At 44.9% G+C, this 26,556-nt stretch overlaps 2 protein-coding genes across 4 annotated transcripts in view; both read left to right on the forward strand.

Moving 5' to 3' along the window:
- SEPHS1 (selenophosphate synthetase 1) overlaps positions 1-7,021 on the forward strand; it is a 26,464-nt gene extending 19,443 nt beyond the window's left edge. For 2 of the 3 annotated variants that reach the window (XM_066550983.1, XM_066550982.1), the window contains exon 9: positions 4,774-6,102. In XM_066550983.1, the coding sequence (XP_066407080.1) occupies positions 4,774-4,988 (215 nt within the window). In that variant the 3' untranslated portion in view covers positions 4,989-6,102. Of the gene's footprint in view, positions 1-4,773; positions 6,103-6,340 lie in introns of those variants that run through there. The other variant, XR_010783749.1, reaches the window with a different exon arrangement.
- A 4,598-nt stretch (positions 7,022-11,619) lies between these two features.
- PHYH (phytanoyl-CoA 2-hydroxylase) lies at positions 11,620-24,771 on the forward strand. The gene is made up of 9 exons (XM_066550984.1): positions 11,620-11,742; positions 13,912-13,967; positions 14,730-14,840; positions 14,933-15,098; positions 15,674-15,755; positions 16,692-16,873; positions 17,629-17,778; positions 18,791-18,922; positions 20,506-24,771. The coding sequence occupies exons 1-9, from the start codon at positions 11,644-11,646 to the stop codon at positions 20,557-20,559; spliced, it is 1,032 nt and encodes a 343-aa protein (XP_066407081.1). The 5' UTR covers positions 11,620-11,643; the 3' UTR covers positions 20,560-24,771.
- Positions 24,772-26,556: the final 1,785 nt, after the last annotated feature.

Genomic DNA, 26,556 nt, shown 5'->3' on the forward strand with positions numbered 1-26,556 from the left:
AATCTGTCTTTTTCTCTTATTTCATTTCCCTGCCATCTTCTGGCTCTTCAGAAGTATTACCCATGTTCTCTGCAGTTCACAACATAGGGGGCCCCTTGAAGCAGAACAGTTGGAAGATTTGGAAAAAAGCCTCACAATGAGAGCAATAAACTTTTCCCCTCGTGAATACATAACTTACCCTGATCTGCTGAGTTGTTCTTTGGCCCTCTGTGCTTGAGCAGACACTCTGTCCTACAGAGACTGTGTGACTCAGATGATGTGTAACAGGATATGGGACATGAACCCTTTTCAAATCCAGAGTCAGTCAGAAGGGAGCAGAAATATCTGGTGGCAGCTTGGCAAGCTGTGTCAGTAAGGTTGGTAATACCAGTCAGATTCTTAAAACCCAGGAGCCCACATAGCTGGAGTGCCAGTACATTTATTACTTGGAAAAAGCCCAAAAAATGACATGATACAGAGCTGGAACTGCAAGGTGCCCTTCCAGGTGAGTGGCTGTAGTAGAGGTTTGGGTAGCAGTTGGTGTGGGAATGGTTTAGCTGCAAACCAAGTGCTTACATCTTCAGAGCTGCCTGTCCTGCACCTTGGGGATACCCAATTCTCTTTTCACTGCAGGAATGTAAAACAGTGCAGATGGATGCACTGCCAGGAAGTGGGAAATGCTTGACTTCAGAATCTCTTCTGGGAGTGAGAGCAAGAGATCTTTTTGAAATGCTGAGCAGCTTGCATTGTGCAGAGATGGATGATGATGGGAAAAACAGCCAGACAGATCTGGTTGGTGGTGAACTGCGGGTGCCTCAGAACACATCTGTCTGATTTGATCACAGCGCTGTGTTTCTCGCATTAGAGATGGCCACAGGGATTTGTCACAGGGCAGTGTCTGCCAGATCCCCAAAAAGGATCAGTAGCCATGTGGACACCCTGGCTAGGAAGCTGAATAACCACCCACAGGCTTCAGGCTTGCACTGCAGGGCCTGGTGAGTGTCAGCAGTGTGAGCTGGGCAGGCTCTGCTGGCATGGCTCCTTAGCATTCACACCAGGCTGTTTGCACTCCTCCTGTCCTGGCCTTGATTTATGTGAAGGCCAAGGCCTGCCTTGCTGTGCCTGATACCCAGCTGTGGGGAGGCCTGCTGGGGCTGCTCAAGGCTCTGCTTACTCTGACACTTCTTCTCTGTTGGCTTCAACTTCTAGACACACTCTGTCTGTAGCTTCTTCATCTGGGAACAGATGTTTTTCAGCTGAGTGCACAGGCAATAAGAAGTTTACTGGAAAACTATTTGAATGGATTTTAAGGTTACTGAGTTGGGGTTTTTTTCCCCCTATGTGCATTTGCTGGGCACCTGTTGACAAAAGCCAGTGTTGAAAAGATGTATTATGTCATCTGTTCCATCCTTGAGGTACTCTTGCTAATGGTGTAGTCTCCTAAAATTGCACTTTTATATGATTCTGCACTCTCTTTTAGGGAACTCCTTGGTAATGGTTAAAGTTGCAGTCAGGAATTTGGTTTCAAAAGAATGAGCTGTTTGTTAGAGTGGCTACTTGCAGAGATAAGTCAGTTACTGTTTGGGATGTTGATACATGTATGTATTTTTCAGTCCTAATAACTTTTGGATAGTGTCAGATGACTCTTTTAGTGTTGTAGAGGTATCTCAGCAACTTGGTATTTGTGGAGATTGGGTGGAAATAGGCAGATGGATGGAAAAGATGGAATGGCTGTGTCAGTGCCTGACAAGAGGCAAGGCTAATGATGTCATCCTGTTGTAAGTCATTGTGGGAGAAAGCCATTAGCAGGAGCAAGGACTTGGTTTTGATTCATGAACTATTTGTATCTCTGCTCTTAATTACAGAGCTTTGTCTGGCCTGCTTTTGAAGTGTTCTGTGTCTACTTCCCTGCTTGAAATACTACTTGTTAAAACCAGCAACGTTCAAAGCCTGTTACAAAAAAAAGCCTTTTGTTCTTCCAAAGATAAGCCAGGACAGCCACCAAATATCTGCATCCTTTCAATCCCCAAAAAGCCAAGCAGCTGGGAATGCCAATAGCACAGACTAACCTAAGAAACATCTTAAGGATTTACCCAATGGGTAAAGAGACCGGTCAGTGTACCAGAGACACAACTGCATACAGGAAGCCTGCTGCTGGTTGAGAGTAGCCCATAGCCTTTTTAAGCACTATTGATCAGACTGGGATGTAGCCAGCAGGTGGGGAGTGATTTTTTTTTTCCACCAGAAACTGGGGTTTTGTTCATACTTTTGGTGTTGCCAGAGGATGATAAGGGGGTATGTGTACAAGTGATACAAAATTGCAGGAAGAACCTCTGTGTGTATGTGTGTGTAAAATTGAGTCAAGATTACTTTGCACATCTCCCTCCTGGCTAGTTTGCACCTTCTCTGCACTGCCACTTGCACGCATCTCCCTCGACTCACCTGCACCATGACATAAGTTTCTCTTCAATTGAATTTAGAGCCTTCCATGGGAATGTCACATAATTCCTTTGCAATTGATTTGTCTGTTACATCTGGAGTAGTTATAGCCACTGTCATTCAAGCTTATGGGTTTTTTGTTGTTGTGTTTGATGGAAATACTGGGATGTTATTTTGAAATGTCAGAGAGGTAGGCATTTTTTGGCTGGTACACTTTTCTTCATACAAAATCTAAAGAAATCACTTTCACACTCCCACTTGCCCTTTTAATTAACTCCTCATGTTCAGTAGCTGCTTGTTCATGGCCTTAAATGAAGTGTCTTAAGTCACCACCGAGGGGTCTGTGTGCTCAGAAAAGCAAACATCAAGGTGCCCACTGTGCTGAGGAGTTGCCTGTGGAGGAGGAGGATGTGGCACCCGAGCCCAGGGTGACCTGCTCAGCAGGTGATGATGGCCCTTTGCCCCAAGGCTGGCTCAGAGCTGGTGGCAGAACTTGTGAGGATGAGAATGCTTGGGGTCAAAGAGAAGTGAGGCTCAGCATGTGCCCAAATTCCTCGGTGTGTGAATCTACTCTCTGCCTGTGTTCTCCAAACATTTTCAATTCACTTGCCAACCTGTCTTTTTCAGTGCTTTGGGATTCTAAGAATGGAAGTGCTTTTGGGTTTAACTGTGGAATGGTGAGCTTGCTAACTCATTACTGTGCTGCTTCTGAAAGCCTTCATTAGTAAATGAAGTAATTTCTATTGTGTCTGAGAAAAAAACTTACAGGAAAGGCTAAAAAGGTTAGAAAATTGTCAGACAAAGGGGTCACAAGGGCAGTCACAGGGAGTACTGGATCAGGCCTGTGCTTCATGTTCTGCCTCTTGCATTCTCAGCAGGGCAGTGGTCCCTGCTTGGATGAATGATTTCATTGCAGGCAATGGGATTACTCACAGAATCAGCTGCCACCAATATGTGGTTACAGGTATCTGCAGATGACCTTTATCCAAAATGTTTCTGCGTAGAGGCACTCTGCAGTCCTGTGAGGAAGGTCACAATGCTGGTGTTGTTTCAGTATGTCATTTGTTGGCATCAATACCACGTCCTTTTGCCAACATCTGTGTGTATTTGGCTTCATTTATCTGAAACTAAATACTGCATTCAGGCACAGACATCTTGCTGTAGAGCCAGAGATTGGGCTTCTCCTGCGTCTTTTCTTGGAGTCTTTGGAGTTCAGCAGACTCCACTGAAGTCACCAAGTACTTGTCCAAGTAGGGCTCTGGCATGAACTAATTAGGGCAGGAGGTCTTTCTCCTTTTAATGCCTTTATTAAAAATCAGCTTGGGTGGGAAGAATCGACAGGTCACGCTTGTGACAGTGTTCACAGGGGTCCGAGGAAGAGGGAAGAGACAAGGATCTGACTCCATGTTTCAGATGGCTTGATTTATTATTTTATAATATATATTAGATTAAAACTATACTAAAAGAATAGAAGAAAGGATTTCATCAGAAGGCTAGCTAAGAATAGCAAAAGAAAGAATGAATAACAAAGGCTTGTGGCTCAGACAGAGTCCAAGCCAGCTGACTGTGATTGGCCATTAATTAGAAACAACCACATGAGACCAATCACAGATGCACCTGTTGCATTCCACAGCAGCAGATAACCATTGTTTACATTTTGTTCCTGAGGCCTCTTAGCTTCTCAGGAGGAAAAATCCTAAGGAAAAGATTTTTCAGAAAATATCATGGTTACACATGCTCATGCCACCGCTGCTCCCAGGAGTGGCACTGAGGAGGAGCAGAAAGTGCAGCTTTGTCGGCTGGCCTGCAGGCACAGCTGGGGCTTCTGTCCTCACAAGAGCATCAGGAGATTCCCAGTTTTTTGGTTTGACATTCGAGGTCCTCTTTCCAGCTAACATCTTTTTAGATTAGGGTGAGGGGTAAAAAGGGTCTTAGCGGACACTGGATTCTGTTCCTCACATCTAGATATCACTTCAACCCCTCAATTCCATGTTGGCTCGTTGTTTTTAGGGGTTTTTGACAGGTTTGGTGAGGGGCTTCTTCCTTTGCATGCCAACCCTGATGTCCCCTCCTCTTCACCATCCCGGGTGCCATCCTCCAGGAAGCAGCAGTGTGTTACTCGACAAAAAAGGGGAATTCCCAACCATCTACAACAGGCAGTTAACGAAAAACTATTGAACAACAGGTGATTACAGCAACAAACAGTTAGAACTCCACCCTGGCAGCAAGTGGCCCAACCTGTGAACTCTGCAACCTTTTAAAAAAATGGGCAACTTTTCTACTCATAACATGGCAGAGCAAGGCTGAAATACTTTTCAGTCAGATATTCTGATGCTCTGCTCTCTTTCTTTGCAGGAGGCCTCCTCATCTGCCTACCACGAGAGCAGGCAGCGCGTTTCTGCGCCGAGATCAAGTCCCCGAAATACGGCGAGGGCCACCAGGCGTGGATTATCGGCATTGTGGAGAAGGGCAACCGCACGGCCAGGATCATAGACAAACCCCGGATCATTGAAGTGGCACCGCAAGTGGCCACTCAGAACGTGAACCCCACGCCCGGTGCCACCTCTTAATAGAGATGAAATAGCTGTTTGTTTTTGAATAGATCTATTCCCTTATCATCCTACAATTTAAAGAACTGTAAAAAGAAAAGAAAACTTGTTGTGTCTGCACATCTGGTGGCCTTAGGTCAGTTTATGAGTGGATACAAATAATAAAATCCATTGCCTTTTTTTCCTGTTACATTAACTGAAGATGCACCTAATCTTGAGGCAGCTTCTGAGTTGAGAATTATATTGTTATCCAATACTGTTGATTCATTTTGAATCTTTAGACACTTATCTCTTGCCGCATAGGCTCTTTTTAAAGGTGCTTTCACGTAGCACAGACATTACCAGTAGTAGTGTCGAATAGCAGTTTGTGTCCTTTCATTATGTGTATATTTATCATGAATCTAATTTTGATGCCTTGAGTGATATTCCAGAAAGGCAATAAATTGACAAGAGACACAGTGGGTTACCCAGTAGTAAGAGTTGCATGATTGCATTCAATCTTCGATTTAAAAAAAAATTATTTTATTTTATTTTCTAAATTTTTTGGTAAAGTTTAGTCTTACCAAGAGCATCTACGACCCTGGACATTGCTTGGTAGTGCACTCAGTTTAAACAGCAAGTGCTGACTTTTTGCATGGAAAGCGCTTCAGAGTCGAAGGAGTCATTTTGAATTTCATTATTTGTAGACCTGACAAATATTTACTGTATTATCAATTATTGTTTTCTTTATTGATAGTAAGGACAAATAAATCTTCTTTTTTTTTTTGCAACCTGATTGGATGTGCTATAGTGCAACAAAGGTTTTGCAGACCAAAAGGAGGTTACTGTATAATATTCATTTACAATTCACTATATAAATAACTACACAAATAATTTTTAAATATAATCAAACTAAAATAAACCTCTGTTCTGTGGATGGTAGTGTTTAATACATTTTATATTTTGTATAGTGATTACAAGCCTTTTTTGTTTCTTTAAAAATCAGCAGCTGTTTAGTATAATTCTTAGTATTATTTTATTCTTTGCTCAATACAATTTTCTGCACGCTTTTGTGATCTGTGTTTAAAACCAACATTGCCAACAATGCAGCTTGAACTTAAGCTTGTTATTCAAAATAAATATTTAATTTTTTTTATTGCTCTTGTATAAGTGCATGAACTTTTTTGATTCCTATCTGAATTATTCACTTGAAAGAGGAGAAATCCTAATTTTTAAAAATTATATTGCATGTGTGATTATATTGATAATTGTGATCACTCCTTGAATCAGTTCTCCAAGCTGTGATGTCCAGTGGTAACCTCGAGTAAAGCTGAGGGCAAGTAGATTATCTCCAAGTATATTACCCACTTGATTTTGTTTATTTTACTTACCAGCACCAAGTCTGCAACATTTTGAATTGTTTCCCCTGCAAGTGCTCCTGTGCCTGCTGTCAGCAAGAGGAGGGCTCGTGGAAGGGATGCTGGAGCCCCTGTTTGCCCGGCCAGCACGGGGAGCTGCCCCTTGCAGCAGCCTCGCCGCTGACCCCGCTCTGCCCAGACGCTCCCTGCTGTCCTGAACTGCGCCGAACCCGCTCCCGAAGCTTCTCCCAGGTTCTGGAGTTTGCTCCTTGATATTCAGACCAGCAAGAAGAAAACCTTGGATAATTGTTACTGCAGCAAGAATTACAAAGGCTTCCATCTATAAAAAACAAGTTACTGGGTCAGATCGAGTCTTGCATCATGCACGGTTTACGTTTCCAGTCTTCCTCGTAACAGCACCTCTGGCAAACCTTGGCTCATCTTTTTTCCACTCAGCAGTGTTTTTAACAGACACCTTTTGCAAAGCTAGAATGTTCTTTTTTTTTTTAATTCCTCCCTTGTGAATGGCTTAAACCACACAGTCCCCCCATGCTCCTTTTCCTGGAAAAGAAGTCTGAGAGTTGTGGGTTCACCACAAAACCTCAAAGCAGTAACCAAGTTTTTGACTTTGCTTTGAGAAAAAAAAACCCAAAAACTGTTAGGTTTTTCATGGCAGTTCTGAAAATAAAGTATCAAAAACCAGTTGTGCAAAAAATACTGATTTAATTCTTTTTTTTTTCCCTGCTGTTTTGTGATGTTTGTTCTGTTATTTTCTCTGTGGTTGTGGGCAAGACTGTATCGATATAGGTTATTTTAGTTTTAAAAAAACGTAAGTATATCAAATGGGCGCAGAACAGTTGAGTTGTTCTGTATGGGAGTGCATGCAGAAAGGTCAGTTGTAGTTGAAAGTGGCGCTGGATGTGTGTCAATTCCCCTCCGGCAGAAGAAGGTCCCTGTGGGTCGATGCTGTTGGGTTTTCTCACTCGCTGTGATAATGGGTTCATCGGCCAGGTGTGAAACCAACCCTTGTCCTTGCCTGGACGTGCCCGGAATGGCAGAAGGTCCATCTCCAAGGAGGCTGCCTTATCTCTGGACTTGCGGAGGAAGATTTCAGCTATGAGGAAAACCCCTCGGGTGAGCCGATTTAAAAGCTCTCTCCCAGTGCTTCCTGATGGCTGGAATTTACATCCCAAAGCGCTTCCTGGTGCGCCGCTGAGTGGGTGATAACTTGGGAAGTCCTCTGTGAGCATCACCTTTGTTGACCAAGTTTTATGACTTCTTGTGCTAAATCAGAGATTGTAGATCCCAGTGAGCTATAGGAGGGTATCTTGTAAGGGACTGGCAAGTCCTAAATCCCTCACCGTTAAGCAAAACGCTTAGAGATTCTTCTTAAATGAAAGGGGTTTTGAGATGCTGGTGTCAAAAAGCTGTGAGAAAGCAACAGTGAACAGTTGTTTTTAGTAGCCACGTCATTTATACAAACATGATGTACTTTGTTTACATACACAGGAATCTCTGCATGCACCAGCTCCCATCCCTGCTTGTAGAACTCCATCCAAGTTGTGAAAAGAGTGAAGGGAAAAAACCTATCTTTCTTTGAAAAGAAAGCATTTAATAATCGAAATATTCACTAGGCTAATCAATACATCTGATAAGTAGCATATGTTTTTGGAAAGTTTGTAACAGTTGTTGCTCTTTAGTCTGTTGTTTTCCTCAGCATTTTACTTTCCCCCCTGCATCCAGGAAAAACAACACTCTTTAAATCTGTGGCAGTAATATAAAGACAGAATAGTTTGGCCATTTTTGTTAGGTATTTTTTTATTTCATATTCTGCTCTAAATTCAGGATTGAAGCTTTTCTAATAATGAGATAATGAAATGTGACTGCTGCAGTGAGAGGGCAGCAAACCTGAGTTGGGTGGGCACGGTGGCTGATATTTAGTGCTTCACTGATGTTTCACTGGAAGTCAGTGAACAGCTGGGAAGAGCCACCTGAGTCCATGTCTGCATTCTGACCACGAAATGTGATGGCAACGCCTGTGACTGGTGCTGGAAAAGGGGAAAGGTAATAAAACACCCTCTTGTTTAGCCCTTTGGTAGGTGTTTTTCCCAGCTGGGTGGTCTTGAGGGAGAATGGGAACCGTTTTGGGAGCTGTGGACACCAATAAGAGCACCATGTCCATGAGGGAGACTTCTCCTTTCTGGCTCACTGGCACTGCAAGAGCCAACCACAGCTGGGGCTCTTACGCTCTCTGCTCAGAGCACTGGCGGATCCAGCTGTCTCTGGTATCTCCAAAGGGATGTGTCAATAAGGAATGGGTGGGCACCCCCAGCTGAGAAGTTTGGGACAGCTGCAGAGAAGCCTGGCAGTAGCTCCTCCTTGGAATTCAGCGGGGGCCAGGAACTAAAGCAAAGCCCAAGGCAGAGAAGTCATGGAGACCCTTGACCCTTCCCATATCCTTTGTCACTATGCCCCTTGTTTTGTTCTCTGATTAATCCATATCTCCCTTTCCCTCCTTCTCCCTTCTACCATCCATAGAAGCCCTTCTTGACTCTTCTGGTGATGAGAAATGAACCTGCATGTTGGTGGTGGATTTTGTTGTTATTGTCTCATCAACATCTGTTTTTCCTGGCACCTCAGTTAAAAAAGCTAATTTTGCTGAGTTGGAGCAGCTGCCACTTCTCACCACAGTAAATTAAGCTTTCAGAAGACCTCATCTTTGGAATTACAGTTCTGATCATAATGTGGATTTTAATAGTCAATTGAGATGCTTATTAAATTATAAGACTGTGCATTAGGAATGTTCCTGTGCTGCTGGAGGAATCTCAATCGTTTAGTTTTTATTAGTTTTGTGATTTAATGAACAGAAAACATTAAAACAAAAAGCCAAATGCAAACCATCTGTATAAAAATGTTCTATAAAATTCAGGAAACTGACAGACATAGCTGTAAAAGTACTTTGCAAAGACACAGCCTCTCTTAAATGCCATCCATTTTAATACAATGATTAATGCCACCATCATTTTCCTTAACAAAGAAAATTTCTGCCTTGTTTCTTTTACTGGGTTCATGACATTCAGCCTGTATTTCAGTGATGCTATCAATGGATTTGAAAATTATTCACTCTGGACTGTTTAGATGCAAAGGATGGAGTTGTTTTTTGGGGTTTTTTTAGGTGTGCACACATTTCTAATTCCAGGGGGTGTGGCTACACCACCAGCCGCCTCCTGTCACTGCGTGGTGCCGGCAGTGGCCGAGATCGATCTTTTGTTGTGTTCAAGTTCGATCCCTCAGCAGGAGGGTACAAATACAGGGCAATGACCTCAGCCACCCGCTGCTCCTGCCAAGGTGGGCGGGGTGTCCTCAATTCTTTGCTGTGTGGTAGAATACACCAGGGCAGTCCAGCGACACGGGAGTCACTGGTATGGAGATTGCCAGAGAGGCTGTATGTAATTAGGAATAATAGTCTTTAATGCACAGAGATATTGGGGATTTTTGAGGCTCTTCTTGTTTAAAAATGCATATATTAGGAAAGGGTTCTTCATCCAGAGTATGGTTGGGCACTGGGACAGGCTCCACAGGGAAGTGGTCACAGACCAAGGCTGACAGAGTTCACGCAGCCTTTGGACAACATTCTCAGGCACAGGGTGGGATTCTTTGCTTGTCTTGTGCTGGACTTCAGGAGTAGGACTGATGGTTCTTGTGGGTCCTTTCCAACTCAGGATGTTCTATGATTCTATATATATATTTATGTACGTGTGTATTATGTATATACAAAAGCATATTAGTTCTCCTAAATCAGTACAGCCAAATCCATACTTTTTGTTCATTTTTTACAGGTATGAAAGACACCTTTGCATAAAATGCTGTCAAACATGTACCTGTGGAAGAAATATCTACATTGCAAACAGGTCCATGCCACAATAGGCGTGTGTAGTATTATTCTGCTTCATCTTTTTGATAGGGCTTTTACCTAAACTTTGCAACACATGAGGATTTATTGAGGTTCCTGTTTCAGTTTGGATTGTGAAAGCAATTGCAGCATAGATCTAAATTATATATAGGCCTTTCAATGCAGTTATAATTAGGAGTTCAGTAATAAAGCTATTACTCTAGTTGCTTTTTTTTTTTCTGTTCCCTCTCACTAGTTTGATTTGAGGGACTTTTATTAACTTTGTTTTCTTATGACTAAGAGTTTTCCTATGGCTCAGGAGTCAAAGGTCTGATTTTATTGGCAATGAAGGGTGCTGTCACTGTTGCTGCTGTTGTACTTTCACAGTGCCTGTACTCTTACCTCTGTGACTACACCAAATCGTTTAGAGAGGGTTTTTTCCTGGGTTCCCAACCTTGTTTGTCCCATTTCCGTGAACAGCCTGTTCTGTTACGCCCCTGAAGGGAGTGACTCCACCAAGGATACTGTAAGAGCCATAAACACGAATGCACCACAGACCAGAGCAGTTCATAAACCTGCTGTAGTTTATTTAAATCAACGGGAGTTTTGCCTCTGAGTTTTAAAGGGAACCAGCTTTATACAGGTTATGTACAGAAACCCTTTCTACCCATGCCTTGGCTTCTGTTCATCTGCAGCACTAACAGGAAGCTTAATGTATTGACAGCTGAGTTTTTGATCTACCAACATGTCAGCCCAGATTCCAGCAAAACCTGTTGCAGAATGGGAGTTGAACTTCCTAAAGCAGCTGTAAGCAGAATTTTGCTGCACACTGTCATCATTGGCCTGCCTGGATCTATAGGAGACTTGTGATGGGAACAGGGCCTGGAGTGCTCGTGAGCAAGGGTTTTATGGACAACCCGGCAGGTGTGAGACCTCTTTTCACACTGAGGCCACAAGAATCTCTCCAAAGGTTTTCATGCATGAATGAGGTGAACTCTGACGGTCTCCTTAGAGACGCGAGACAAGGCATCGATCCATGCCGGCCTCAGGAGCGCATTGTGCCAAGCGCTGCTCTGCACACGGGGCTGATGTAATTCACTGCTGGCAGAGAACGGGAAAATGAGGGGAAGCGGGAGGACAAACACAAAGAAATCCGCACGGAAAATTCCAAGCTCTCCGCACGCCTGGCCCGGCCTCCCTCAGGCCCTTTCCCCGGGGCTCCGGCGCTCTGAGGGCGCCGGGTCCCTCACGGTCGCCTCCCGCCCCGCACACTCCTCGCACCACGGAGCCCGGCGCGACCCGGGCTCTGAGGGCTCCCGGCTCCGCCCTGGCTTCCCTCAGGCCCTTCCCACCGCCGTCCCGTGCCTCCCGGCTGAGCCGGGGCTCTGAGCATGCGGCGGCTGCGGCTCCGCCCTGGCCGGGATAGCGCTGAGGCCGCCCGGGCGTCATGGAGCGGCTCGGGGAGCGGCTGGGGGAGCGCTCGGCGGTCCGGCTGGACACCATCCTGCGGCACCTCTCCCCGCGGCCGGCAGCGGCCCCGGCTCCTGTATCCTTCTGCTGTGGGATCGGGATGGGGCGGCAGCAGCGCGTTGGCCCCCCGTGGGTCGGGGCTCCGCTTCCCCCAGCCCGGCGCGCTTTGCCCCTCGCTCCGCCGCCCTTGTGGGCCCGTGCTGTGTCCGACAGGGACACCGGGCTGGCAGGGACTCACGGGGCGATCCTGCCCTGTGCCTGGTGCTGGAGGACAGCGCTTGCTGGCAGCCCCGACTGGAATATCGGGGTCAGTAGCTGACCCACGCCAAGGCCTCTCCCCGAGCTTCAGCCCCGCAGGCTGTGGGGAGCCGTGGATCCTGGCAGTGCCCCCCAGCACCCAGCCAGAGGCTTCCCTGCAGCGAATTCTCCTCCTAGAGATTCAACTCCGCATGACTTAGAAGTTGCACGGCAAGTCACAGGTTTCGTTGAAAGGTCCACCCTGGACTGGTAGAGCAGCAGCAGGAAAAACATCAAGGTTTGGTTTGTGAGTGGGATCCGAGGTGGAAATGGCTGCCAACATAAGGCAAAGGAAACCTGGGTAGAAATAAGTTTTTGCGTTGATATGTCCCCTGGTTCCAGAAGTTAAGTGGAGTCTGCTTGCTGAGAATATTTTTAAAGCTGCTGTCATAAATGTTGCTTTTAAAAAGCTTTTTCACAGAGCAAAATACTGACAAGTTACCTCTGAATTATAATACATAGAAGAGGATGTGATCAAACAGGATGTAGAAGTCCTCAAATCGATTAAAAATATGAAGGCAGATGGATAGTTGTTGACTCAGACTGGCATAACACAAGTAGGAACACAAAATTAGGAATAAATTATCAGAAAAACACCCTGGTTGTAACATAGAGGAAGTAGGGAGAGGTGCTGCACAACCTGTTTGTGTTTAAATCTGGGTCATGATGCAAATAGCTTTGGACCAAAACCGACTAAGCTGGGCTGGAGCAGGAAAGGTGCGTGGGTAAAGTAAATTACAGACTAATAAGAATGATTTATTTGATACATCAAATGGTACATCAGTTCACTGGTTTTGTTTTAATATCTGTGTCTCATGGTTTCAGTTGTCCAGGCAGCCCAGACTTGTCCTCTGAATGTTGCAAAGTGTCCAGAGGAAAACCAGTGAGAGGAAAAGGCAGGGAGGAAGGTGCTGAAATGGAGTCCAGCACTGGGTGGGCTTGTCTGCCGTCCCCCTGCTGGGGAGGTGGAGGTGCTGAGGAGGGTCCCATGCTGGGGTTCAGCCGGTGCCTGTGTCTCCATCAGCTGTCTGTGGACATTAAGGAACCTGAATGATCAGGAGTCCCATATTCACTGAAATTACGCCTGAAATGTGTGTGGAGCACTGGTGCCCTCAGTTGGGGGATTCCTTGCTCTGGGAGCTGCTGTGGCAGCAGGTCCCCCATGTTCTTCTCTCTGTCTTCCACCCACTTCCCAGCACCTTTTCCTCCCTCTGGCTCATCATGTTTTGCCACACGTTTTTGCGTGTGTTGTTCTTCTCCCGCTCTATGTGACCCATGACAGGATAATGTTTAAGCTTCCTGGTGTGGGGACACAACTGCTGTGATGAAACTTATTTCTCATTCCCAAAGCATTCATGGTTTTATGAGCAGTAGAGGAAAGTCAGTGGTTTTCATAAAACCCTGAAGCAAACGTGCATGTGCAGACCAAAAGATCAGCGTGAAAATGCTAATTTTTGTTATGGATGACACTTCAATACCATGCATAAAGCTCTTGTGAGGCTTCTTGAGCAAGTAGGGTTTAATTGCCCTGTTGATGAGAATGTTGTCTCTGCATAAGAGAAAATAAAAAGCTTTTTAAAAACCTGTTGAAATGACTTGAAGTGGAGGACAAGCCTAAAGCTCTCCTCTGTTCCTGCTATCCCTGTCATTTAGAAGGGACCTGATCTCTGCAGTAACTGGAGAGATGGTGAGGGTTTGCAACACTCTCTGAGAACATGAAACCTCAGGTTTACTCCTATTGCTTTATTGTTTTAGATTCTTTTCATTTATAGAATATTTTTTATTATAATTTATTATTATAGAAGCAAAATTAACAAGAACATGGATTGAGTGTCCATCACAGCACCTGCTTTTAAGATGAGCAGCACTGTAGGATCGAGGACTCATACCTGTACATAATGTTCTAATCCATTTTGCTTGATTGTATATTCCTTAATTCCCACCCCAGATAAGCAATCCTACTTCAGCCCAAGTCACTGTTGCTCCTCATTCAGGGAGGTTTTGGTAAGCTCCATCTTCCTTGGTAGAGATGAAAGCAAAACAACCTTCAGAGCTCAGCTCTCTCTTCCCCTGTTGGGAAGGATGAAAGTTTGACAAGAAAGTCTCACAGATATGTGTGCTTAGCAGAAAGATTTTTAAATGTAGAGTCTGATGAAGGAATAGAGATGGAAGCAAGTTTTGATATAGAAGAAAAGAATTGCTGAGCCAGTCTTACTGGATAACCAAGGAGGCAAAGGGTGTGTTAGTTAGAAGGGGTTCTTATGACTTTGAGCAAAGGATGAACCCACCTCAAACAAGAAGATGTTTTTACCAAGCAGAAAGAGAGCACAGGCAAACAAGTCAGCAAAGCTACAAGTAGAAAAAAGGTCTCAGAATTTTCCACTGCAAGAAAACTGAAAAACAACTTCTAGCTTAAACTGTAATGTACTAACTTTTAGTGATTGGAGAACAGTACCATGAATATGGTAATTACAGTAGTTATGATTGGCTATAGATAAAAGTTAAGGTATAGATTGGTTCTGCTGTATTAAGATGCTCAGCAAAGAAAAGGATATAATGCAATGTAACCAAAACCAAAGGGTCTGGAGCTGACAGCTGTAGGCACAGGCTCTGTCACTCACAACCCTGGACTGCTGTAACTCTTGGATGGAATAAACTGCATTTTGGAGAGCCCCTGGAGTCCCACATCCCTCATTTCAGCTCTTACATTCCCCCAAGCACACGTGTGGGTCACTAGGTGTGGCTCATGTGTCCCTTGTGTCCCAGCTACACCCTGGACAACGATGTGCTGAGCAGGGAGCAGAGGCAGTTCTATGAGGACAATGGGTACCTGCTCATCAGGAACCTCGTGTCTGACCAGGACATCGAGCGCTTCAGGTACCAGGCACTTGCGTGACGGTCTGGGGGGAGCTCTGGGGAGCTGGAGATCCTTGGGTTCTTCCAACATGGATGTTCCCTCTGGTTTGCAGGAAGGAGTTCACCAGGATCTGCAAAAGAGAGGTGAAGCCACCAGGAGTTATGATTATGAAGGATGAGTCCCAGAAGTCCCAGTTTGGTCAGTCTGAAAGCGTGGTTAATAAAGTGCAGGACTTCCAGGAAGATGAAGAGCTGTTCAGATACTGCACTCTGCCTGAGGTAAAACAAACAAAGGGTGCTGGTGGTGGAAGAGCCTGTATGGAGGTATCTGACCCTGCAGGCCACTCCCATAAACACACAAGTGAGGAAGGAAGATAAGTCAGCTTTTAAGAGTGAGCAGGGGATGGATGGAGGTTGGGGCAGAAGACCTAAAGCAGTGCTGCTCTGCCCCTGGTGTGAAACCAATCAGGAATGTGACTTGGCCAAACCATGCCAGGCAGATCAGCCACATGTTCTGAGTGTGTTTCATCCAGGCAAACATCTGTCCCTGGGCGGGTCCAGCCTTGCAGCCAAAATTCATGTGGCAGATACAGCTCTGTGGGGATAGCCTCCCCATCTTTTCCATCCCTCTCAGCAGCCTGCAGCACCATCTTCCCTCTTGGCCTCCTCCCACCATTCCCATTTGTGTGCCAAGCCAGATCCTGCCTCCTGTCCTGCATCCCTCCATCCTTCCCAACCTCTCCTCCTGTACCCTTGTCCTCAGCCAAACATCCAGCTCCCAGTGCTTCCTCAGCAATATTTCTTCTTGTTTTTCATGTTTCTGATTTCTTTTCCTAATGTTTTTGTCTTTGTAGATCCTCAAATATGTTGAGTGCTTCACAGGGCCAAACATCATGGCAATGCACACCATGCTGATAAATAAACTTCCAGATTCTGGTAAGGAAAACTTGGATTAGTGGAAAATGGATGAATTATTGTGTGCATGCCAGAATTGAACTTAGTATTTTAGAAAAGCTGTGAAAAAAAATGAAACCCAAATAACATTGAAAATTTACAAAGCCATTTTGGTGATAGTTTGTTTTCTTTTTACCTTGGTTTAATGAGACAAGATGAGAAAACACAGGAGAGTTTTTGAGGCTGCACAAAGTGTAAGTAGTATGGCAAATGAGGCAAGTAGAAATATCCTACTGTATCTATTTAAGGAGCAAAATCAATGGCCAAATAAGTATATAAATTATATATAAAAGGTTCTTCTGGTGTGGATGATGTTTCCATTTCCATGGGGGGAAAATAATAAGCAAAACTTCAAGAATATTTATTTATGTTTAGACTTCATGGAAGAGAGCCTCTAGGGCAGAGACTCTCTGTGGGGACTGCAGTCCATAAACTGAGATTTTTTTTCCCCTCTTTTAAAGAAAAAGCTAAATAAGCATGAGCAGGGTGTGCAGCACAGACAGGGTTGGTTCTGCTTGCATCACAGCAGTACATCCAGTGCCTGCAGAGAGCACAGCTGTTGGAAGGGCTTTGTGCTCAGGAGGTTTGTGCAACACTGTGCTGGTTAAAGATCTCAAAACTGCAGAGCAGCCGAAATGAGTGATGAAAAATGTGTGCTGGTGGTAAAGACCAGCAAAAGGAGCCTTCTGAGGGGTCACAGGCTAAGCAGCTTTCACTGTGTGACCCAAGAGCCACCACCATGGTCCATTTTGGGCTGGGATGGCAGCTTGGCTTGGCTTCCCTGGCTGGGCTGGAGCGGGCACTGAGTACACCAAGTGTCTCCAGCAGGAAGCAGCAGCTCCTGGGATGTGCCACAGTGGTTTAGCAGGAGAAGGCTGTGTCACACTGATGAGCTGGAGGTTTCTGTCTGTGTTGCAGAGCAGCAGACCTTCCTGCACCCCATGCATCAGGACCTGCACTATTTCCCCTTCCGGCCCGCGTCCCGCATCGTGTGCGCCTGGACCGCCATGGAGAGGGCTCACCAGGACAATGGCTGCCTGGTCGTGCAGCCAGGGACACACAGGACAGCCCTGAAGCCTCATGGTTATCCTCAGTGGGAGGTAGGGAGTCATGGAGGGCTTAGGAAGGGGATGTGTTTCGGCTGGGAAGGACTCACTGTAGGGGGAGCATGTGCAGGTCAGAACTGAGGTTTTCAGTGACTTTTTTTTTCTGTTTATGCCAATACTGACATTGATTTGGGAGAGAGTTTCTTGCATGACCTCACTCCAAGGGTGGATTTGCCTCTGTTCCCACCTTCACCTGGAAAATGTCCAGCACGTTGTGGCATGACAGTATAAACACATGCCAGCATTTTCCACTGCCCTTGCCAAGTGTGAGGGCTCTGCCTCCTCCTGTCAGCTTGTTCCTGCCTGGCAGCATGTGTACTGTCCCAAAGAGGAGAAGTGTGACAGTAAACAGCTGGATGGAATGAAATACCAAGTGATACCTTCCTCTTAAGAGTGTGTGTTTCCTGGCCTGGCCTGTCACTGGTGATGGTTATACCAGGAGCAGAAGGCTGGACTCCAGCAGTGGCATCAGGCCACCCTTGTGGGGTTTCCCAGTGCTCTTCTCTGTTCTCTCCAGCTGAGAATGTCTTTGTCCAAATCCAGCTGCAGAAAATACAGAAAGTGTCATTTTTCTGTATGTCAGGCTTGAGGTAGAAGGACTAGTAGGCAATAGTCAGATTTTTAGCTTGGCATGTGGAATATTCTCTCCAGGGGAAAGCAGATCCGTAGCTGTCCCTGCTGTGCTCTGAGAATCAGCACTTCCTCTAATTCTAGCTGAGTGATTTCAGTTCAGCCTTTTTCTTTCCTAGGGTAAAACCAACAAACTTTTCCATGGGCTGCTTGATGAGGATGAGAAGATTCCCAAGGTTCACCTTGTCATGGAGAAGGGAGACACAGTGTTCTTCCACCCCCTGCTCATTCATGGCTCTGGGATAAACAGGACATCAGGTTTTCGAAAGGTAGGAAAACATCTCTTGATACAATTTTTTATATTCTTAAATTTTTAAAACAAAATTATCCAACTGTCCCTCTATTTTTATCCCTCACCCCCTTCGAATCCTTTCTCATTTCATGAATATGTGGATGAATGTCTTAAAGAGTTTTTATCTTCCTAATATACTTCAGCACTCTCTTGTTTATTTATTATTTTATTTTTAAACATCTGTCTTCTGTAAGAAGAGCACGCTGTGCAGCTGCTTGGGAAAAACAGAACAGGAGTAGAAATTAGATGTTGAATCTACATTTAAATTAAAGCCTGTCTGGCTCAACTTGCTTTTCTGAAAGTTCCCTTTCAGCTGTCCCAGACATCAGGACTTTACCTAATCTTTTTTCCCTGTCTTCTTGGTATCCCATCTCTGGATAACATGAGTCTCCATTATTCAATAAATAATATTTATTTATATGATTATACAACCTATTTTTCTATAAAAGATTTGTTGACATGCATGATTCTTTAACTGAAACAGGCAAAAGTGCCCTCCTTTGGAGGCCTGGTCCTGTCTCAGGAGGGATTCATGCAGGCACTGCAGCATAGGCTGCTGTTTTTACTTTGGATTTCCTGTTGTGTGGCCTATTCTTTCAGCCCCTGTGGCAGTTTGTTGGTGGATTCAAAATAAGTGGGTTGTGACCCTCTGGGTGCAGGAACTAAGAGCCCTTAGAGCACACACAGGTCTGCCCCAGCCCTGGCTCTCCCTATTTCCACTCCAGCTGCTGATACTCTGAGATCAAGTAGTACAGCTCATGCTGAGGGAGTGAGGGGGAGAAGGGAGGGAAGAAGAGGGAGAGAAGGAAGTCAGCAGCAAGAGTTTCCTCCAAGGGGACACTCTCTAGAGCTCTTGGAAAGGAGGAAGGGTTTTGCTGGCATGATCTGTAAGGAAGGAGTGATGTGCCCACAATCTGGAATGCATGAGTTTTTTCCCAGCAGTTGTTTGTCTCAGTGTGACAGTGAGTGACACCCATTTCCTCACACAGAGCATCAGCTGCCACTTTGCCAGCTCCGAGTGTCACTACATTGATGTCAAGAACACAACTCAGGAGCACCTGGAGAAGGAGCTGCAGGAAATGGTTTGCAAGAAATACAATGCAACTTCTGTGGAGCTCAAGGTGAGACTTGGCTCAGTGCCCTTTGTTACAAACCAGGTCAGTTCCCTTTCCCAAGTCTCTGCTGTGGCACATTGGTGCTCTTTGCTATGCCTTGCGTGGCCGATCTGGCTGTACCAGGCAGAGGTGCTTGGCAGGATGAAAGACCTGATGTTCAGAGGATGACTGGCAGGCTTTTTTTGGGGCCTTTTTCCTCATAATGCCTTGTTCACTGGCAGCCTCTTCACATACCATGATCTCCAGAAATTCCTTCAGAAGCTCTGCTTGTAAATAAAAAATGTGGTCATTTGCCCTGAATTCAAAACTATAAATTGGAATAAATTGAGTGCTTGTCCAGTTTTTATGTCCACAGTTTTTACAGTCTCCCCTCCCCCACTGGTTGGTGGATTTTCCTTTTAAAACAAACAGCCACATCTGATCACAATAACAAATGGATTTTTTTTTGTTTAAATATAATCCCACATCAGTTGTTTATACTCGAGGCTATAGCAGGTTTGTCAGCAGTGATACATATCTGCCTCAAAAAAAATGGGACTATTGGACTCTTGCTGAATAACTGAGACCATTGAGTAAAACAGAAAGCAAATGTAAATTCTTCAGGGATCCAGCCACTGGAAGAAAAATAAGCCTTGTTACTGAGGTGAAAATGTTCTGAATATCTTAATCCACAGCAGTTCCCAAGCGTGTGCAAAGCCAGTATCAAGGCAGTTAAGTCCAGATGTAAAAGCAGCAATTTTATTTTAAAATGTACTTGTTTTACAATATCTAGGGCTTTCTGGAGGGGGGAACTTTCTTTTTCACTGTCACTGCAGGCCCCCAGCCAGGTATTAATTAGCATTGACTCCATGATTCTCAGGAGGCTGATCAATCACTTTATTATACTATACTTACTAAGAAACCCATCACCCTTATAGACAGATACAGGTGCACCCAACTGGTCCTTCAATCCAAACACCATCCCCACTGGCCAATCAAGAAACCACCCTTTGGTAAACAAACCTCCATTACACATTCCCCACGTTCACAACAACAGATGGAGCCAGTGAAGATAAGAATTGTTTATCATTCTTTTCTCTGATCTTCTCCCAGCCTTTCCCAGGACAATGCCTGGGAAAGTTGTGCCTGTTGCTGTCTGTGGCCAGAGAGCTGCTGCCACATGTCACCCTTGCTGGTTTTGTGTTGTTCTGTGTGTTTCCCCCCAGTGTGCCTGGGTGTGGTGGGGTGCCCAGCTGCGTTTTGCAATCTGATCTTTCATGGCTCTAAAGTCACAGCTTGCTTGGCTTTCAGTTCCTGGGGTTATTTAGGTGCTTGGTGAAATCCAAAGGGATGTGTAGTGAGGCTCTCTCCTTCCCCTGAGTGGAAATGAGGTTGTTCTTACAAACCCCAGAGAAGTCTCTGTGTAGCTTTAAGGATTGTTTTTAGCCAGAGTTGGAGTTTTCTCCCAGAGGAGTGCCTACATCTTATTTCACCTTCACAAGATGATCAGAACTAAGTAATCCTCTACTTCCATCTGTGTAAACTGAAATCCTGGTCACTCTTTTCTGGCCCTCAAGGTGCTTTTTCTTTGTCTCATTTTTGTTTTGAAGGATATTTGGAACTTCCGAGCACGGCTTGTGCAAGGGGAAAGAATCAACCTGTAGAAGAGCAGGATGCAAAACATGGCCCTGAGAATGAGCTTCTCTGAGGGAAGAACACAGAATTCTGGGCAGGCAGAATTCCCTTTGTTGACCTCTGTAATGGTAACTTAGCCAAATGCTGCACTGCAAAATCGTTCTATGCTAATTCAGAATAATTGCACTGAGCTTGGGCAGCTGATGTGTGTCAAAGGAAACCTAACCTAGAAAAACAGATTTGCTGCAGGTGTCTTAGACAATCGAAGAATCAGAGTCTTGAAAGAACACTTTGATTTTCTTGGTGTTTTCATTCTTGATTCTTAAAAGTTTTTAACATGACACAGCTTTAGAATGATGCTATACCAATATAGGATTTTATGCAAGAATTTCCAGTATTTCCAACTTACTTTCCTGTGCCAAAAAAAAAAAACAAACATCAGTTTCAGACAAGCCCTGAGTGACGTGGGGAGTTACTAGTGTAGCTGATGAAGATGTGGGTGTTGGTACCAGCACAAACAATGGTGTAAGGAAGTGGCTAAAGAGAAAGCAGCAACCACTCACAGAGAAAATTGGGATTCATGGACAGGAATATGATTGCTGGCAGAGCTCCTCAAGCATGGCTTGGTGTGGCATCAGACCTGACCAGGCAGCTCTGGCACAGTGAAATATGAGTCTGACAGTGTTGGGAGCTACTGGGCCAACCAAGCAGCCTCCAACTGGCCTTGCACAACTGATCCAAGGCTGTGTGAAGTGAGGGAATACTTTGAGTCTGGAGGTCTGGGAAAAGGAGCCTTTTGCTGCTGCCAGGTTGGGGAAGTGTTTGGATGCTCCCCGGGATGCAGTGGTGGCAGGGTGGAGTGATGCACGCTGAAATTATCCTCTTGCCTTTGACAGTGTTTTTTCTGGCTTTCTGAAAGATTCTTTCGCTTTCAGAATCTATTTTTTGAAATAAAGAATAAACCAGAGCAAAACTGCACTTGAGGGCTCTGTTGTGTCATTGCTGCTGCTCAGAAACTGGTGCTGGGGATGTTGAACACCCCAGTGCAAAGCATCAGCCCTCAGCTTGTTTCCACTCCCCCCAGCCCACCCAAAAAAGGACCAAAGGCTGCAGTGATGGGCTCTTTTGGCACCTTCTGCCTTGTTTTGTGATTCTTCATCTTCATGCAGCATCTCTAGGTTTTCTTGTTTGTTTTTTAAAGGTGAGGTTTGAGCACAGTTAAGTGTTGGTCCTGCACCCTTGGTGCTGGAGTGAGGTATCAGGGCTGTGGTTCCCTCCTGGAGCCAGCCATAAGCTCTCAGCAGCCTCTGGTTTGACCACAGCACCAAGAAGTCTGATCAGGGGTCACTTAGGACAGACCCCCCCGCCCGGCTCCGTGGGTGGTTTTGGGTGTCCTGCTTTCCCATGCCCTCTATAACCCTGACACTGATCACTCCTGTGGAGAGCAAGGGCCCAGGTGAGTGATTCCTGTGAGTTGGAGATGCCTCTGGTGGCTTTGCTGAGTCCCTTCCATGGGATTTTTGTGAGGACTTGGTGCATTCTGTCTGGTTCACAGCACAGGATTTCATGGAGAGAATTCCGTGTCTGGCATCACTGGTGGAGCTGGGGTGACTGCAGAGGGAGCTGTGACCACAGAGAAGAGCTACAGGTGTCACACTCCCGGTTTCAAGACAGAGTTTCTCTTACTATAGCTAGGAAAGAGAAGAAAAGGAAGAAGTTTGCCTTTAAGAATTTATGCCCCTCTGCCTATGGATTTCAGCTTACAATTGCCTCTTTCAGAAGAACAAACCCATTAAGGACCTCAGAGATCATCCAAACTCAGCACCTGATAAGAGACTTGTGTCCTCATTCCTTCCCACACCTGGTTGGGTAACCTCCCTCTGGGGCAGGCTGTGCCCTCTGCTGGGCAGAACACAGCTGGGGGAAGCTGGATTCTCCCAGAATGGATGTGTGGTGTTGCTGGATGTCTCCTCTGTAGCAATAATACCTTTGAGAAATAAACTTCCAAATCCGTTAGGCAGAGCTTCAAGAGACAGGGAAATGCAGAACCTAATGAAATGTTTGGGTTGCTGGGTATTTTTGTGAATCAGCCCTTTCCCTATTAGAAAAGTTGCTTGAATTGAATCAAATTAAAAGCAAAATATTTATTTTGGTAATAGTGTGTTTTAGTTTAGCCCTGGCTTGGTGGGATCTTTCTTATAATTTGGTTTGCTGTAGGTGTTCAGGTTCACATGTTGGAGGTACTAAATTGATGCTCCTAAATTGATGTAACAGCATGTTACATCTAAAACTTTCTTTCCAGCTAACTTCATGTTCCTGCAGGAGCTTAAACATGTTAGCCCTTCTTGGATGACTTTTTTTTAATAGCAGCATCCAATTTTCAAAAAGGACCATGTAAAAATTGGACATCTGGCTGTTTATTTGGCCATCTGCAGTTGCATGAAGCCTGAAGCCCCAGTGTTTCAGACACACTTTTTTTCCTGCCTTGACATTTCACATGTGTTGAAAACAAAGGCTTCCTGGAGCTTGGTAAAAGACAATAAACACAGAGATCTTCTGCTCAGAATTTATGTGCTATTTTCCAGACTAACAGTTCAGAAATGTCAGATTTAGTCTGACTCCTGACCTTGCTGACAGCTCAGTGCTTTGATGTGAAGACACTGGGTAGGTGCCAAAGGAAGGATTTTGAATCCCAGCTTTGGCTTCTGGTGCTGTAGATCAAAGTCTTACTTCATGCAAGAGAAATGGGGAGGAAAAGCAAGTTTAATTAACTACATTATAGTTTTTTCAAAGTAGATTTGATGCTATAAGCTGATCTGGGATGTGGGAGATCCTTTTCCAGCAGTCATTTATAATCAAAGTGGCAGTGAGTGATGCCCAGTGTCCTCCCACAGCTGTCACCTCACCAGCTCAGAGTGCTACTACAGGGATGTTAAGAACATGATCCAAGAGCAGCTGGAGAAAGAAGTAATTGAATTTGGACATGCAAAATATAAAACTGTTTCTGCTCCAGACCTTGTGCTAATCTTAAATCACTACCTTATCTTGTAACTCACAAGTAATTTTGGCCTTTTTGCTGATAAGGCTTCTTGCTGCCTGCCTGTGCTGGAGAAGCACCCTTGCTCCACAGACAGCCCATTCACATCTCTGGAAATCAGCCCAGGAGCTCTGCAAATCCAGCCCTACTCATCACTGTTCCCACCTCTGGGCTGCCAAATTTGATTTCATCCACATCCAAATTGGATTTCATCCAAATTTGATTTCTTTGCTGTATTTTCTGTGGAAATCAACCCAGGTAGGATGAGCTTGTGCCAGCAGGTGTTTAGATAGGAGAGGCTGTTGTTCAACCCCTCTAACTGGATTTGCAAGAAGGGGACATAGTTTATAAAACACCCATCTGAATGCCTTCTCTGCTCACCACATCAGTCCAATGAGCCTTTTGGCTTACACCAAGCAGGGTTCTGTGCCTTGGAGCTTGTAGCTTTTAATTTCATTTAGTGTTGTCTCTACATTTCTGTTTGAGACTTTTGAAGAGACAGTGAATAAGTGAATGGGTGTTTCTATGGCCAAACAGATCTGCTCAAACCAGCAAAAATCAGGGAACACTGCACTCAAAGATGCTGTTCTCTGGCTTTGTTGTTGCTGTTGTTTTGTGAGTTTTAAATGCAGGTAGCTAGGAAGAAATGAGCAAAGGTAGTGTAAGGAAAAAGAATCAATCTTTAAAGTGACCTCCAAAGACCAGGATGGGAAACCTGTGTCTAAGAGCCAGATTCATGTGCTTTTTGCCCCCTGTGTAAGGAACTTGCCCCAAATGCTGCATTACAAAAGTATTTCATGCTAATACAAAATAGGTGCAGCAAGGCTGAACACCTGATGGACTTCAAAGAAAACCTGACCTACAAAATTGCTGCAGCTAGTTTAGGTAATCAAATGATTACCTACTAATAATATGGTGAGTTGTGCATTACTTATTTTTTCTAGTCATTCTCTTGATATGCTTTTGGGCTGATACTTTATTAATGTAAGGTTACTAATAATATAGTTGGTAAAATCATACTAATATAAAATTCCATGTGTAATTATGTGTTTAAGGTTTTTAACATCCTTCTTCTGCACAAAATCAACCAGTGAATCAGTTTCAGTGTGAGCTTACATGGGAAGTGATTGGGAGAGCTGATGGAGAATGTGGATTTTATTTTGTTTTTGAAATGAAGATTAAATTGTAGCAAAACCTGCTTGAATGGCTGCACTGGATTATTTCTGTGGCTCAGAAATTCTGTTGTGGCTTCTTTGGCTGAATAACCCAAGTGAATCCTGGAAAGGCACGTGCTGGGTCTGAGGCAAACATTGGGGAGCCGCAGCTGAGTCACCCAAAAATCCAGTAACTGCTGGTCCTGCAGGATGTTTGGGCCAAGCTCATTTTGGAGAGAGCTTTGGGCAAAGCACCTGCCAGTCTCCTCCTCTCCTTGCTGTGACGATCCTGACTGATCCCAGCTCCCCTGGTGTTAGAGCAGAGTGTTCAGGAATGGGGGTAGTGCAACCTCTGGCACAAGAAAAGCATCTCAGAACAGTGAGGCACACAAATCCCAATATATCCATCTCCCCCACTCCTTGTTCACTGCTAGAGCTTAAGCAAAGGAATTTGTTTGGTTTATTCACCCTGTTTTTGCACACAAGCATTGCTTTCACTCCCATGGAGATACATGTCTTACATACCCCAGTCCTGGGGGCATTAATGAAAACAAAACATTAACCCTCCTTTGACATTTTAATTTCTTCAGAATCTCCTTTCCTTGGGCCCAAGAGACAGGAACTGGCAAAAGTGTGAAGCTTTCAACATGCTGCCTGAAGGCTGAGACCAACGTGGAATTCCATGGTGGTTTTGTGGACTCCAGGTGAGAAACTCCTGTTAAGTCTGAATGAGCAAATTCTGTGAAAGCTGAACTAACAGACCACAACAAACCAGTTCCTTTTGGTGATTCACCACTGAGCTTGGGAGAAAACAAAGATGTTGAGGAAGCAACTCATCCTCTTCCTCAGAGAAATACCATGCAGACCCAGGCAGGGAGTGTTTTAATCTGTACTCTATTTATTCTGAATAAGGAATCCACAGGAGACATTGCCAAGCAATGTCACAGTTACTGATGCTGTCCCACTCAGCAAATGGTACCAACAGGAGACTGAAATCAATGCTACAGGGCACCAATAAAAGCACCAGTAAGAGATGAGGGCTGCAGAATGCTGAGGTAATCTGTCCATTTGCTCCAAATGAAGTCACTTATTTCTCTTCCAGCCCCTGTGCAAGCAAACAAGACACATTGACAAGACCACTGGGACATGTGAGATGTTTAGGAGCACTTTGATTGAGTCACTAAGGTTAGGGGGGGTTTAGGCACTTAAAAATATCCTGTGATCCTATGGGCATGAGCTAGGGGCAGGAAAAGGCTCAGGTCCAGGATAAGCTGGTTTAATTCCCCAGGCATCCCTAGAGAGATGTGCTATCAGAAAAATGCCTGTATGGAGACAGCATTTCTCAGGAGCCACCTCTTGCAGGGAGATTTCATCCTACTTGTTCTGACACAGCTACTGTTCCTATTTAATATCCCAGAAAAAGGGTAAAAACCTTTAAATATAATCACTCAGCTCTTTAAAACCACTCACTAAGTAGTGCCAGATTCATTAAAAAGTTTTTCAAAGTGGGAGCTACAGGTCTGTAGCCACAAGAGCGCTGTAGTGTGGATGGTGCTGGGGGACAGGGAGCTCTGAGTTTCCAGCATAAGCACTGCTGGCTTGCAGGGCCAAAGCCATGGAAGGGTTTTGTAACAGGTAAGCCAAGGAGAAACTCAGGATAGCAGTTTGACATCTATTTCTAGGGTTCAGAGTGAGTAATCTTGAAGCCAATGGAGAATGCTCTGTGCCCACAACCCTCTCACCCCCTTTTTGTCCAAGAGCTGAAGACAGGTTGGCATCAACACATCAGGGTACTAATTTCATAAGTGCTTATGGAATCTACAGTCAGTCCCATT

The sequence above is a fragment of the Molothrus aeneus genome, chromosome 5 (assembly GCF_037042795.1).
Source record: "Molothrus aeneus isolate 106 chromosome 5, BPBGC_Maene_1.0, whole genome shotgun sequence".
NCBI lineage: Eukaryota > Metazoa > Chordata > Aves > Passeriformes > Icteridae > Molothrus > Molothrus aeneus.